The sequence below is a fragment of the Argopecten irradians genome, chromosome 6 (assembly GCF_041381155.1).
Source record: "Argopecten irradians isolate NY chromosome 6, Ai_NY, whole genome shotgun sequence".
Classification (NCBI taxonomy): domain Eukaryota; kingdom Metazoa; phylum Mollusca; class Bivalvia; order Pectinida; family Pectinidae; genus Argopecten; species Argopecten irradians.
Window position 1 is genome coordinate 41,137,248 of NC_091139.1, and position 15,939 is coordinate 41,153,186.

At 37.4% G+C, this 15,939-nt stretch overlaps 1 protein-coding gene across 1 annotated transcript in view; it reads right to left on the bottom strand.

Annotated features, from left to right (window-relative positions):
* The window catches only part of LOC138325902 (trimeric intracellular cation channel type 1B.1-like), a 34,199-nt gene extending 19,597 nt beyond the window's left edge, over positions 1-14,602 (bottom strand). The window contains exons 1-2 of the mRNA XM_069271911.1: positions 14,379-14,602; positions 3,291-3,444 (exon numbers count right to left, since the gene is read on the bottom strand). Of these exons, the coding sequence (XP_069128012.1) occupies positions 3,291-3,444; positions 14,379-14,508 (284 nt within the window). The 5' untranslated portion in view covers positions 14,509-14,602. The remainder of the gene's footprint in view (positions 1-3,290; positions 3,445-14,378) is intronic.
* Between the last annotated feature and the right edge of the window lie 1,337 nt (positions 14,603-15,939).

Genomic DNA, 15,939 nt, shown 5'->3' on the forward strand with positions numbered 1-15,939 from the left:
CGTAGACACGTGTTTGTCATCGAAAACATCAGCTGAGACATTTCGTCCACACATCGAGGAACCCATTTCCGTTGCGTTAAACTTTGACAAATCCCTTAAATACGTGACATTCGAAGTTACTAAATTCCATGATGAATCGCTAAATGTCAGTACAACTACAAGTACCAGTGCCACTAATGCATTTGACGTCAGAACAAAAGCTGCTAAGCCTAAAAATGAGCCCAGAACAGGTGAGTTGAGTGGCATTCTGTGTTTAATGGTTTTAAATTACCAAGCCTGCAGAATGTATTTAATTTGCATGTCATTCAAATAAAAGCTGATCTCTGCAGACATTTGTTTTTTGTTTTCATTGTAGCTTTTGTTTATATCCCCTCGCAGTGTATGCAAAGAGATTATGTATCAATTCAAATTTTGGTGTGTCGTAAATACTAATTACTATCAAAAGTTGAATCATTCCATGGATCTTCAAACGTTTTGGTAGTCGGATGTAACATGGCCGAATGTCAGAATATTGGGGTCAAGGGTCAAAGATAGAAGTCCACCATCGGACGTATGGATTTTTTTTTGAAATTCGGTTGATGTACGATGGTTCAGAAAATATTTAAAGACTCTTTCCCGAGGGTATAGACATTCAATGCTTACCCTGCCCAGACAAAACGCCCATGTTTGATTATTTTTCTTATACGTCTTGTACTTGTATTGACACATCATGTGTAGTGTGAGTCACAGCTGTTTATGTCGTCATAACAATTGCATGTGATTTGATTGTTCTACACCCGGACAATGGACATTTTCAATTGTTGTGACATCCAGTGATAAATAGGGTGATTAAAGATCAGAGGGTGCATATGTATATACATTAAAGTAATATACTATATGTATGAATAAGCTATATAAGTTTGAGTTTTGCAAAATAAAATAATTTTCCTACCTACCGACCCATTCTGAAAATTCAAGGTCGGAAAAGGGCAAACCAACATTATTTTAAGTCTGGCCCTAGTACAACAGCTGAGCATATATAGATCTTATATTAATTAAGAAACAGGGTACAACAAATAACTTGGTTATTTCATTATGATGGAAGCCATGCAACACCCCTGGTTGTCAAGTGTTCAGTAAGTGAAGATAGAACGAGTTGACAGCCAACTAATGAATGGATCCTATGCTTAATTTGACCTACCAGTTCCTATTTAACATCTTAACCCTGCCAAATGAATGCAATACTATTCCTAAATCAATACCATGACCAGTAGATATTTGTCTTACAATAGTGAACTTCTCTGGTTAATTTTGGTGAACCAGCTGTTTGATAACCTGTACCATATGTAGCAGGTTGGAACTGTATGCCAAAACAAAACATTATTACAGATGAACCCTGTATATTCAAAGCTAGCTAATGTCAAACTAAATTCATTCGATGTTTGATGTATATTTTATGAAGATTTCTATGGGTACAACCAAGCCTAACACAGATTTAAGGCTCAATTTTTTTTTAATTGATCAAAATCAGATGAAATAATAACTAATCTCTGGAGGTTGATGATGAGGACTCACTCAATACCATAATGAGAAACTAATACTTTAGAAGAGGTATATTGGTATTTACAATATTTATTCTCATCTTGTGTTTACATTTAGAGTGAATTAAGCATGAAGGTTAAAGAGGTGACGAAAACTGGAGATCTTGTAGAAAAGTAACCGACCTACATTCAGTACTTATTGGCAACTATCCTCCATGGAATTCAAACTTGTGACCCTTGTGATCCCATGTAGAGTGCACTAGCGCTCCACCCTACATGGGATTCAAACTTGTGACCCAGAGGTGGAGTGCTAGTGCACCCTACATGGGATTCAAACTTGTGACCCAGAGGTGGAGTGCTAGTGCACCCTACATGGGATTCAAACTTGTGACCCAGAGGTGGAGTGCTAGTACACCCTACATGGGATTCAAACTTGTGACCCAGAGGTGGAGTGCTAGTGCACCCTAGCTACAAGGGATTCAAACTTGTGACCCAGAGGTGGAGTGCTAGTACACTCTACATGGGATTCAAACTTGTGACCCAGAGGTGGAGTGCTAGTGCACCCTACATGGGATTCAAACTTGTGACCCAGAGGTGGAGTGCTAGTGCACCCTACATGGGATTCAAACTTGTGACCCAGAGGTGGAGTGCTAGTGCACCCTACATGGGATTCAAACTTGTGACCCAGAGGTGGAGTGCAAGTACACCCTACATGGGATTCAAACTTGTGACCCAGAGGTGGAGTGCTAGTGCACCCTACATGGGATTCAAACTTGTGACCCAGAGGTGGAGTGCTAGTACACCCTACATGGGATTCAAACTTGTGACCCAGAGGTGGAGTGCTAGTGCACCCTAGCTACAAGGGATTCAAACTTGTGACCCAGAGGTGGAGTGCTAGTACACTCTACATGGGATTCAAACTTGTGACCCAGAGGTAGAGTGCTAGTACACTCTACATCGGATTCAAACTTGTGACCCAGAGGTGGAGTGCAAGTACACTCTACACGGGATTCAAACTTGTGACCCAGAGGTGGAATGCTAGTGAATGTTGTAACATGTTGAAACACATTAACAACTCAGCCACTGCAGCCCCAATATTAGTTTCATTTAAAACAACAAGGTACCAATATAATATAGTCAGACATAACTGCATCTATAGCCAAATGAAAATAACATACAAACTTGTGCTTTTATCTAATTGGGGGGAAAGATAAAAGTACTTCTTTATCTATATCATGCCTTTGTTCCCAACTTCCTATATGCCAAAGCCCTTTTTTGATGAAATGAGTTAACTACACATAACTTCCCATAACATAACTAAGTTACTAGGCTCTATAAGGCCACTGCCTGCATACTCAGATGCACCAGGTTCATCACTGACACTGTATGGTAAACAAGTATATCAGAACATGGGCCACAACTCTACAGTTTAATTAATAATGGTTTTAAATCTGCATGTACAGCAAAAAAAAAGTTTCATTGTGTAGAATCCAAGTCCCACCATTACTAGACTGCTATAGAATTGAGTCTTTAAGGATATGAACTCCCAACCCAGAGGTGGAGGCATAGGGCTTGTGGCAATTGGTCAGGACATCTTAATCAATTGACCACCTCTGTTCCATTTCCATAGATAAAGGGCCATAACTCTGCATAAACAAACACTGGACATTCAGCTCTCAAATTCTATTTACAATGTAATTGGTTGTTCTAATTCTGCAGTATACAGCAATAGATTTCCTGATTTAGAAGTTCAGTGTGTGTGTGACTTACCAGACTGCGGTTGCTGTGAGGATGCTCCGGTGATCTTTAAATGGTGATAACATACTCTCCCCTAGTAACATATTGGCTATTATACTGCCTCCAAAACACAGAAGCATACTGGACAACCAACATGATAATGGGTGCTTTCTGGAAAATGGTGACCCTGGAACAGAAAACAAGGACAATGTCAGAGGGGTTCAAAATAACACATATATTTGTAGTACCGGTATACAATGTCAGAGGAATTCCAAACAAGAGGCCCATGGGCCTTAGCGGTCACCTGAGTTCGGATACAGAATGAAACAAAGACACAAACAAGAGGCCCAAAGGGCCTTAACGGTCATCTGACTACCTTGGCAATAGTAAAATTAATTATATATGGTGTCACTTTGTCAGGACCATGTCAGGATCATTTTCAATTTCTTTCAACAAATTTTATTTCAAACAAGAGGCCCAAGGGCCTTAACATATAGGAAATTAATTAGATATAGTGTCATGGTAGCCATCTTCGATTTGTGATCAACCAGAGATGTAACAATACTTTGTCGGGACCATGTCAGGATCATTTCATGCAAGTTTCAGCCAAATCGCACCGGTAGAACTTGAGAAGAAGTTCAAAATGTGTTTTCAAGATGGCGGCTGTGGCAGCCATCTTGGATTTCGGATCGACCCGAAAAATAACAACACTTTGTCGGGACCATGTCAGGATCATTTCATGCAAGTTTCAGCCAAATCGCACCGGTAGAACTTGAGAAGAAGTTCAAAATGTGTTTTCAAGATGGCGGCTGTGGCGGCCATCTTTGATTTCGGATCAACCCGAAAAATAACAACACTTTGTCAGGACCATGTAAGGATCATTTCATGCAAGTTTCAGCCAAATCGCACCGGTAGAACTTGAGAAGAAGTTCAAAATGTGTTTTCAAGATGGCGGCTGTAGCGGCCATCTTGGATTTCGGATCAACCCGAAAAATAACAGCACTTTGTCGGGACCATGTCAGGATAATTTTATGCAAGTTTCAGCTAAATCGCACTGGTAGAACTTGAGAAGAAGTTCAAAATGTGTTTTCAAGATGGCGGCTGTGGCAGCCATCTTGGATTTCGGATCAACCCGAAAAATAACAACACTTTGTCAGGACCATGTAAGGATAATTTCATGCAAGTTTCAGCCAAATCGCACCGGTAGAACTTGAGAAGAAGTTCAAAATGTGTTTTCAAGATGGCGGCTGTGGCGGCCATCTTGGATTTCGGATCGATCCGAAAAATAACAACAATTTATCAGGACCATGTCAGGATCATTTCATGCAAGTTTCAGCCAAATCGCACCGGTAGAACTTGAGAAGAAGTTCAAAATGTGTTTTCAAGATGGCGGCTGTAGCGGCCATCTTGGATTTCGGATCGACCCGAAAAATAACAACACTTTGTCGAGACCATGTCAGGATCATTTCATGCAAGTTTCAGCCAAATCGCACAGGTAGAACTTGAGAAGAAGTTCAAAATGTGTTTTCAAGATGGCGGCTGTGGCGGCCATCTTGGATTTCGGATCAACCCGAAAAATAACAACACTTTGTCAGGACCATGTCAGGATCATTTCATGCAAGTTTCAGCCAAATCGCACCGGTAGAACTTGAGAAGAAGTTCAAAATGTGTTTTCAAGATGGCGGCTGTGGCGGCCATCTTGGATTTCGGATCAACCCGAAAAATAACAACACTTTGTCGGGACCATGTCAGGATAATTTCATGCAAGTTTCAGCTAAATCGCAGTGGTAGAACTTGAGAAGAAGTTCAAAATGTGAAATGTTAACGCACGGCGCACGGCACACGACGACGGACGAAACATGATGACTATAGGTCATCCTGACCCTTCGGGTCAGATGACCTAAAAAAACATATATTGGCCCATCAGACCCTTGAATTTAAATAGATTTATTTGCTGATTTGACCTCTAATCAGGGGAAAGTCTGAGATGCCAGGGCCATGAAATTCACAATTTTTGTAAAGGGCCTTCAAAAGACCTTCAAATATTAATCTATGAAGAGTATTTGGTTCCATCAAATTTGTAAATTCAGAAGGAGACTTTTGAAATTTTAGCCATTTTGACCAATTTTGACCTCACCCTCTGGCCCCTGGGGGTCGGCCAGGACCAATGTGGATATGATGTTAAAATACTATCTCAGGCTAATAATTCTAACAAAGTTTGACTCATTTCCTATTACACATGACCAAATAATGCTCAAAAATGTCTTTTCCCTATATAAACTATAGTAAATTTGACCCCCCTTCCCAGGGGAAAACGTGAGACACCAGAGTCATATAATTCACAATTTCGTAAAGGACCTCAAGACCGTTTAATCTATGAAGAGTATTTGATTCTGCCATTTCTGGAATATCAGAAGAAGATTTTTGAAGTTTTAGCCTATTTGACCCCTTTTGGCCCCACCCCTCAGGCCCCTGGGGGTCAGTCGTGGAAAAATTGTTAATAGGATTCAATGGCCTTCTCATACTGATAATTCTGACAACATTTGACTTATTTCCTATTACAAATGACCAAATAATGCTCAAAAATGTCTTTTCCCTATAAAACTATAGTAAACTTGACCCCCTCCCCAGGGGGGAACGTGAGACCCCAGGGTCATATAATTCACAATTTTTGTAAAGGACCTCAAGACAGTTTAATCTATGAAGAGTATTTGATTCTACCATTTCTGAAATTTCAGAAGAAGATTTTTGAAGTTTTAGCCTATTTGACCCTTTTTGGCCCCACCCCTCAGGCCCCTGGGGGTCAGTCGTGGAAAAATTGTTAAAAGGATTCAATGGCCATCTCATACTGATAATTCTGACAACATTTGACTTACTTCCTATATCAAATGACCAAATAATGCTCAAAAATGTCTTTCCCTATATAAACTATAGTAAACTTGACCCCCTCCCCAGGCGGGAACGTGAGACCCCAGGGTCATATAATTCACAATTTTTGTAAAGGACCTCAAGACCTTTTAATCTATTAAGAGTATTTGATTCTACCATTTCTGGAATTTCAGAAGAAGATTTTTGAAGTTTAAGCCTATTTGACCCCTTTTGGCCCCACCCCTCAGGCCCCTAGGGGTCAGTCATGGAAAAATTGTTAATAGGATTCAATGGCCATCTCATACTGATAATTCTGATGACATTTGACTTATTTCCTATTACAAATGACCAAATAATGCTCAAACATGTCTTTACCTATATAAACTATAGCAAACTTGACCCCCTCCCTTGGGGGGAACGTAAGACCCCAGGGTCATATAATTCACAATTTTTGTAAAGGACCTCCCTTTCAATCTATGAAGAGTATTTGATTCTACCATTTCTGGAATTTCAGAAGATTTTTGAAGTTTTAGCCTATTTGACCCCTTTTGGCCCCACCCCTCAGGGCCCTGGGGGGCTGGGACCATATAATTCACAATTTTGGTTGACCTTTGGCTATGGAAGGTTTCTGCAAAATTTCAACAAATTTGGTTCAGTAGTTTTGGAGAAGAAGTCGAAAAAGTAAATTGTTTATCGCCATACGACGCACGACGGACGACCCACGATGACAGACAAAAAGCGATTAGAATAGGTCACTTGAGACTTCTTCTCAGGTGACCTAATAACACATACTATACAGTATACAATGTTAGAGGGGTCCCAAAGAACACAATGAGCCATACAAATATGTTACACTACAGGGATAAGAATATGAATACATCATATTATATGATACCCAGTGACATTGCCTAAGAACACAATGAGCCATACAAAGTTACAGCTGGGATAAGAATATGATATCCAGTGACATTGCCTAAGAACATAATGAGCCATACAATGTTACAGCTGGGATAAGAATATGATATCCAGTGACATTGCCTAAGAACACAATGAGCCATACAATGTTACAGCTGGGATACGATAAGAATATGATATCCAGTGACATTGCCTAAGAACACAATGAGCCATACAATGTTACAGCTGGGATAAGAATATGATATCCAGTGACATTGCCTAAGAACACAATGAGCCATACAATGTTACAGCTGGGATAAGAATATGATATCCAGTGACATTGACTAAGAACACAATGAGCCTTACTATGTTACAGCTGGGATAAGAATATGATATCCAGTGACATTGACTAAGAACACAATGAGCCATACTATGTTACAGCTGGGATAAGAATATGATATCCAGTGACATTGCCTAAGAACACAATGAGCCATACAAAGTTACAGCTGGGATAAGAATATGATATCCAGTGACATTGCCTAAGAACACAATGAGCCATACAATGTTACAGCTGGGATAAGAATATGATATCCAGTGACATTGCCTAAGAACACAATGAGCCATACAATGTTACAGCTGGGATAAGAATATGATATCCAGTGACATTGCCTAAGAACACAATGAGCCATACAATGTTACAGCTGGGATAAGAATATGATATCCAGTGACATTGCCTAAGAACACAATGAGCCATACAATGTTACAGCTGGGATAAGAATATGATATCCAGTGACATTGCCTAAGAACACAATGAGCCATACAAAGTTACAGCTGGGATAAGAATATGATATCCAGTGACATTGCCTAAGAACACAATGAGCCATACAATGTTACAGCTGGGATAAGAATATGATATCCAGTGACATTGCCTAAGAACACAATGAGCCATACAATGTTACAGCTGGGATAAGAATATGATATCCAGTGACATTGCCTAAGAACACAATGAGCCATACAATGTTACAGCTGGGATAAGAATATGATATCCAGTGACATTGCCTAAGAACACAATGAGCCATACAATGTTACAGCTGGGATAAGAATATGATATCCAGTGACATTGCCTAAGAACACAATGAGCCATACAATGTTACAGCTGGGATAAGAATATGATATCCAGTGACATTGCCTAAGAACACAATGAGCCATACAGAGTTACAGCTGGGATAAGAATATGATATCCAGTGACATTGCCTAAGAACACAATGAGCCATACAGAGTTACAGCTGAGATAAGAATATGATATCCAGTAACATTGCCTAAGAACACAACGAGCCATGCAATGTTACAGCTGGGATAAGAATATGATATCCAGTGACATTGCCTAAGAACACAACGAGCCATGCAATGTTACAGCTGGGATAAGAATATGATATCCAGTGACATTGCCTAAGAACACAATGAGCCGTACAATGTTACAGCTGGGATAAGAATATGATATCCAGTGACATTGCCTAAGAACACAACGAGCCATGCAATGTTACAGCTGGGATAAGAATATGATATCCAGTGACATTGACTAAGAACACAATGAGCCATACAACATTACAGGGATAAGAATATGATATCCAGTGACATTGCCTAAGAACACAAGGAGCCATACAATGTTACAGCTGGGATAAGAATATGATATCCAGTAACATTGCCTAAGAACACAATGAGCCATACAATGTTACAGCTGGGATAATAATATGATATCCAGTGACATTGCCTACGAACACAATGAGCCGTACAATGTTACAGCTGGGATAAGAATATGATATCCAGTGACATTGACTAAGAACACAATGAGCCATACAACATTACAGGGATAAGAATATGATATCCAGTGACATTGCCTAAGAACACAATGAGCCGTACAATGTTACAGCTGGGATAAGAATATGATATCCAGTGACATTGCCTAAGAACACAATGAGCCATACAATGTTACAGCTGGGATAAGAATATGATATCCAGTGACATTGCCTAAGAACACAATGAGCCATACAATGTTACAGCTGGGATAAGAATATGATATCCAGTGACATTGCCTAAGAACACAATGAGCCATACAATGTTACAGCTGGGATAAGAATATGATATCCAGTGACATTGCCTAAGAACACAATGAGCCATACAATGTTACAGCTGGGATAAGAATATGATATCCAGTGACATTGCCTAAGAACACAATGAGCCATACAATGTACAGCTGGGATAAGAATATGATATCCAGTGACATTGCCTAAGAACACAATGAGCCATACAATGTTACAGCTGGGATAAGAATATGATATCCAGTGACATTGCCTAAGAACACAATGAGCCATACAATGTTACAGCTGGGATAAGAATATGATATCCAGTGACATTGCCTAAGAACACAATGAGCCATACAATGTTACAGCTGGGATAAGAATATGATATCCAGTGACATTGCCTAAGAACACAATGAGCCATACAATGTTACAGCTGGGATAAGAATATGATATCCGTGACATTGCCTAAGAACACAATGAGCCATACAATGTTACAGCTGGGATAAGAATATGATATCCAGTGACATTGCCTAAGAACACAATGAGCCATACAATGTTACAGCTGGGATAAGAATATGATATCCAGTGACATTGCCTAAGAACACAATGAGCCCGTACAATGTTACAGCTGGGATAAGAATATGATATCCAGTGACATTGCCTAAGAACACAATGAGCCATACAATGTTACAGCTGGGATAAGAATATGATATCCAGTGACATTGCCTAAGAACACAATGAGCCATACAATGTTACAGCTGGGATAAGAATATGATATCCAGTGACATTGCCTAAGAACACAATGTGCCATACAATGTTACAGCTGGGATAAGAATATGATATCCAGTGACATTGCCTAAGAACACAATGTGCCATACAATGTTACAGCTGGGATAAGAATATGATATCCAGTGACATTGCCTAAGAACACAATGTGCCATACAATGTTACAGCTGGGATAAGAATATGATATCCAGTGACATTGCCTAAGAACACAATGTGCCATACAATGTTACAGCTGGGATAAGAATATGATATCCAGTGACATTGCCTAAGAACACAATGAGCCGTACAATGTTACAGCTGGGATAAGAATATGATATCCAGTGACATTGCCTAAGAACACAACGAGCCATGCAATGTTACAGCTGGGATAATAATATGATATCCAGTGACATTGACTAAGAACACAATGAGCCATACAACGTTACAGGGATAAAAAAACTTACCTGTGAAAATTACACCGGTGCAAACTTAATATGAGTTTTTACTTTATTTATTTTCTTCAGAAAGAAAAATAAGCTTCACTGGAGATGATAATCCTATTTATTATGGTTTAATTACATAATTACACTGTACATTTGATCGATTCCCCATTTGTTGCAAACTTTCCCAAATTCAAAGCCACAGGACCATCCTAAATTAATGGAAAAGAGGCTTTGGGATTGAAATTTTACATAGGCCATATTATAGTTCAAACAATGCGAGGTCTTCAATTAAGATGATCTGGTTTCTTTTACTTATACCTGATGTTAAATGTGCGTCTTTTACTGTTTTTTACTGGATTACATCCCTACATACACACACAATGTTATAATATTGATCTCCTCTCAGATTCCATTCCAAACACAGTGAAGTGTGTTGAATCCAATGGCTAACTGAACTACATCAAATGCCAAAAGAATGTTGATTGATACCTAACAGATCTGAGATATTATTGTTTGTATAAATCTGACTGTCACTAGTACTACCACCCTGTGAAATCTAATAGCTAGCAGAGTGTTGAACATCAAGGAGTCATTATACATATACATGTAGGCCGATCAGTATGGGGTTGTCAATATTCCAGTAGGGATTAATGTCCAATGTATTACATTGCTGTGCTAAACCTGCATGCTGCATCACAGTACAGTACACATACAATTTTTGAAAGGACCCAGGAAATGGGTCAGTTTAACGCTGTGGGACCTATCAATAGTTTGAGCCTTATAGATGACAAGGACTCATGAAAAATGTAGATGTAGATCTAGACTGATTAATGAATGTTTACTATTGTTGTGTGTTCACTATATAACAGGCCCACTACCTTGCTGAAAAGGCTTTAAATTTAATTTTCAAAATGAAAACGTAAAACGAGATTAATAATTTTGTATAGTTGCAAAAGTCATGAACTTACCGTTAATACTTCAAGTATCATCACCTTCTGAACAATTTGATTAAAATACATAAAATGATAATTTTCATAACCCGAGTCATCTATGTCTCCCGCCGTCGTCCTAAATACTACGCGGTAATTGACTATCATGTGCACGGCGCCAGACTGCAAAAGAGCGAAATGACTCTCCACTGTTATCATATAGTACAGAGGAAATCTTGCGTATGTTTGGTGTTGTTTCCTCATCTTAGGCCAGCGGTATATATTTTCTGATGTTATCAATGTTTTAAAGAAACCTTTATGTTTTGTCCAGAAAGGTAATGGGCCTTTGAAGTTGTATTTCTTGTAATTTTCACTAAAAACAACATATATATATATCGTTTTAACATTTGATATTTGAACATGGACATGTATCTTGATGATTTAGCTCCCAAAAAAACATATGTCAGTCTATAAGAGAGCTGAAATCTAGGGATAATATATTCCTGGTTTTGAATAAAACGCCTTCAATCATCGCCATGTTCAGTACCTTCGGGTTTTTTCGGAATTCGGAATCATATCACGTGACTGACGTCCACAGGTCCTGCACGTGGTGATCCAGGTAAGTAGCGTAAGCGCACATGTGTTTGTTTACATTTTCCTTCTGGCTAATATGAGCAAATCGTGCCGGTATATGTCCACAGAGCGAGTATTTGAAACATCTAATTTACACTTAGCCGTAATTCAATATTGTGTGTATCAAATATTGAGTTTGGAATGATTCGGTCTCTATCGAGCCTATTTTTCACGTGTACACGTTAAAAATATTTTTTACTTTTATAATTAATAATACTTCCAGTGCTGCAACTTTATAAAAATTGGTAAAATTTGAAAGTTTAAAACTCAGACAAACGGAGAAAATACGTATAACACTTAAACAGTTTTTACTATGACGAAAAGAGCGAAAGTGATAGACCATACAACTTTAAGGGAAAGTGAAGGAAGTTCAGAAGAAAAACCTGGCCAATCACAGGCCTGTACAAACACTTCTTTTGAAGTGTCGCCCAAATTCAAAGTTACACAATATAGTTGTTATTCAATTCTTTTGATCTGTTATCGCACACAGAGCCTTCAGTTTTGCTAAAAGATATTCGGTCTTTGCATAATACAGAGTTAGCTCCCTTGCGGGTAGGTATCAATTGTTACGTCATTATTTTGTGAGTGCAATTCACGTTGTTTTCTCCGAAACAAATGAGGTTACACTCTTAAACACATGACGTCACAATCAATGCCTACCCGCAAGTGCAGATAACTCTGTAATATGCAAATTCGGAAAAGTCCTGGTGGATATAACGACAATGATAGTTACCCCTAGAATATCAAAGATGGACAACTACATGTAATAACTATCTTGGTCATTTGAAAACCTTTTGGAATAAATGTTCAATTTAATTAAATTTTGAATAAATACTACATAATTTGAAAAATAACAAGAAATATTGACAAATGGTTTGAATTGATCGTTAAATGTAAATGTGGATGAGCGCTTTGGTTATTAATGCTTATTGGGTCAAGTATGTTAACTTCAAATTAATGTTGGAAACAAGTTATTACTTAAGTAATTACCTGTTTATTTGGGTATTTATCATGGAGAATATGCAGGGGAAGGACTTGCTGACTACTGTGTACATATAGACAACAGATGGTTTTGGTACCACATTCCACTACACTTGTAGGGCCTAGCTCATCACAATGTTACACATGTACACCAGACAACTGGCCCTGGTGGTGGGTTTACTAGCTATACAGTAGACAAATGTTTGGTTTCTTAGATACTGCCTGACAATGTAAAGCCATCACTACACCAGATTGTATTTATATAAACAAAAGTCGGTGTATAGTACATGTATACAAAGTCCTTGAGGAGGTAGGAGGCAGGTGATATTTTTACACAGTACCGATATTAATGATACTGCTTTACTCTTAAGTTGCAGCTGATGACATTTGTATACAATCTTGATCCGGATTCCCAGGATTCCCTGTCACTAATTTTTATCACTCACTTGCAAGATCATTTTGTACCTAAATGATTTTCAGAAGCTGGACAAAAAGAAATGTCAAGAAAAATGTGAAATTGAATAAAAGGAGGAATTAATGAATAAAGAGACACAATCTTTGTATTATTAATCAATGTTGATGGTAAGGTCTTTTTCCCTAACCTCTGCGACTTTGAAAATACTGGAGGTCAATCATTTTCTATTTTTCTAGTTTTATTTTTCAAAAATACAGTAATTAATTCATCTAATGTTAAATAAATGTATAATATTTCTTTACTATACTTAATTATTTATAAATCAATTTTTAGTAAGATATTATAGCTTGTTTTCAACTTTTAAATATCTGGTTTGGTGATCATATCTCATGATCGCACTATCATTTGAAAACTAACAATCTATTGACATGATATATGAATTAATAATGGCTAAAATATACTCTAGATAAGACATTAATTAAACTAGTCTAATTAAAATGTCAGTGGTATACTTTATTACTTATATAATTATGTAATAACATTTTTCTATGCACTTGCTGTTCATGAATCTATTTATTTCCATAACCCCACATAACTGTACTAATGGAATCATCCATCAGGAATAGAGCAAGTTCTATATAGATAATTTGATAGGAACCAACATCTGGGTTTGGTTTATAGGGTAGAACAGATAGACCATAAATTGGCAGGCAAACAAAATTAACGCTTTCACTTTGAAGTATTTACGATAAACTTAGAGTTCTATCAATATCGGTCACTTGAAAATCGGATATATTTCACATCCAAAGTGAAATTATATCATTTATTTCCGTTTTCTATTAGGACAATATGGTCTTACAGCACTGGTATAACGATAAACTCAACACCAATCAGAAAACAACAACTCAGCGCTGGCATCATCATGACTTTACTTAGGCATGCTGACCGATCTATTTTTAGATATCGCGTTAGTTCGATTATATTTTACCAGTAAATTACTCTATGATAATTCTATATTACACTGAAAAATCGAATGATTAAATATTTATAAAGCAAATGTTTCAAATGAACTAAGCTGGCAGATAAGTTCAAGCTGAAGTGACTCTCCTTACCTGAACTGGTTTGTGGAATATCCTCTCTCACCGCCATGCACATTAACGTGTAATGTGCTATATCGAAAAACGGATACATCTTTAGTTTTGTGACCTTGGTGGCAATGTCTAAAAACGTTTGTGGATCCATGTTTGTTCAACTTAGTTATTATCCCTTCTTGGGCCGGAGAAAGGATGCTTGCTGATGCCGGTGCGACAATGTGGCCACCTACACGAGTCGATTCCACAACAAGGGGAGACAATTCACAATATATTGTAGATCCAGTTTCATCAATAGACCCTTCATTGCTAGCTCTTTGCTCTGTATTCCTCACTGTTGGACCCATATTTTAAAGGAATTTATATGGGAAATTGAAAAATATTCATGAAAAGCATGAGTTACAGATATTTTGATTGCCCCTTGTTAAGTTAGATATACATTATTATACATGTACTGACAAATATAACCAATAAACAAGTGTATTAGAAATGACCAGTGTGTACTGCTTTAATGTTCAATTGTAGTAAAATTTTATATTTTGTATATTGATACTATCATGAATATTCATAAAAAAATTCAATCTAAGCAATTATTTGTTATATCTATATATTTATCATATTTTTTTTTAGATATAAAATCTTGAATTAATATCTAATGTAGGCCTATGATTTTTTTCTTACTTAATTCCTCTCTGTATTTTACTTTACTTCAGATTCTTTCAACATGCCTTTTTATTTTCTAAATAAAGTTCTAAGTATGTTAATTCTATCATATGTATACATTTCTTAATCTAAATGTGTATGAAAAACATATATAATTTGTCGCTTGATGCAGAATATACCTAATTTGCGATTGTGACATTTATATTTACATTTTCACTGCAGTCCCACTATATAACCTTACCAAACGCAGTTGGCAGATGACTGAATGCCAACTGAACAGAGGCAAATTCAACATGAAATGCTATAGCGCGCTTCATGGAATTTGTCTCTGTCCAGTTTGCATTCATATTGGCTATGAATGCCAACTGAAAGACGTTCAATGCTTACATATTTGTCTCAGATTTTCTTTTGAATCAGGATCATTATGATAATTACATCACTAGTCACCCATGTGATTAGCCTAAACTGGGTTGTGGTCGGTTTAATGGAGCATAAAATAGTGGAGTGGTTTCCGAGGATGTGACAATCAATGAAGAAGAGAATGTACGTTCCCCACTTTCTTCAGAGCATTGAATTATTATCCTTCCATTTCCATGCTCTTTCAAGAATTTCCCTATGAATCTATAAAAGTCAAACCTTTTTGTTAAATCAAAAACGACAGGATTGTGTTTGAATAATTTTGTTTACTTGAATATATTTTTTTTAAAAAGTTAACTTCAAAACAGGATCTTCCAGGATATCTATGAGCTCAACTGTACTTCTATCCATTATCTTTGAGTTCCTATTAATATTTACTTGATGGCTTTTCTTCGTAAAGCACTGAAAGTGTTCTTAATTTGCATAGCACTGACTAAGCACTCGAGACTAAATTCTTACTGCTGATCATTTGTGATCCATGTAGACAAATGGACAAAGTTGA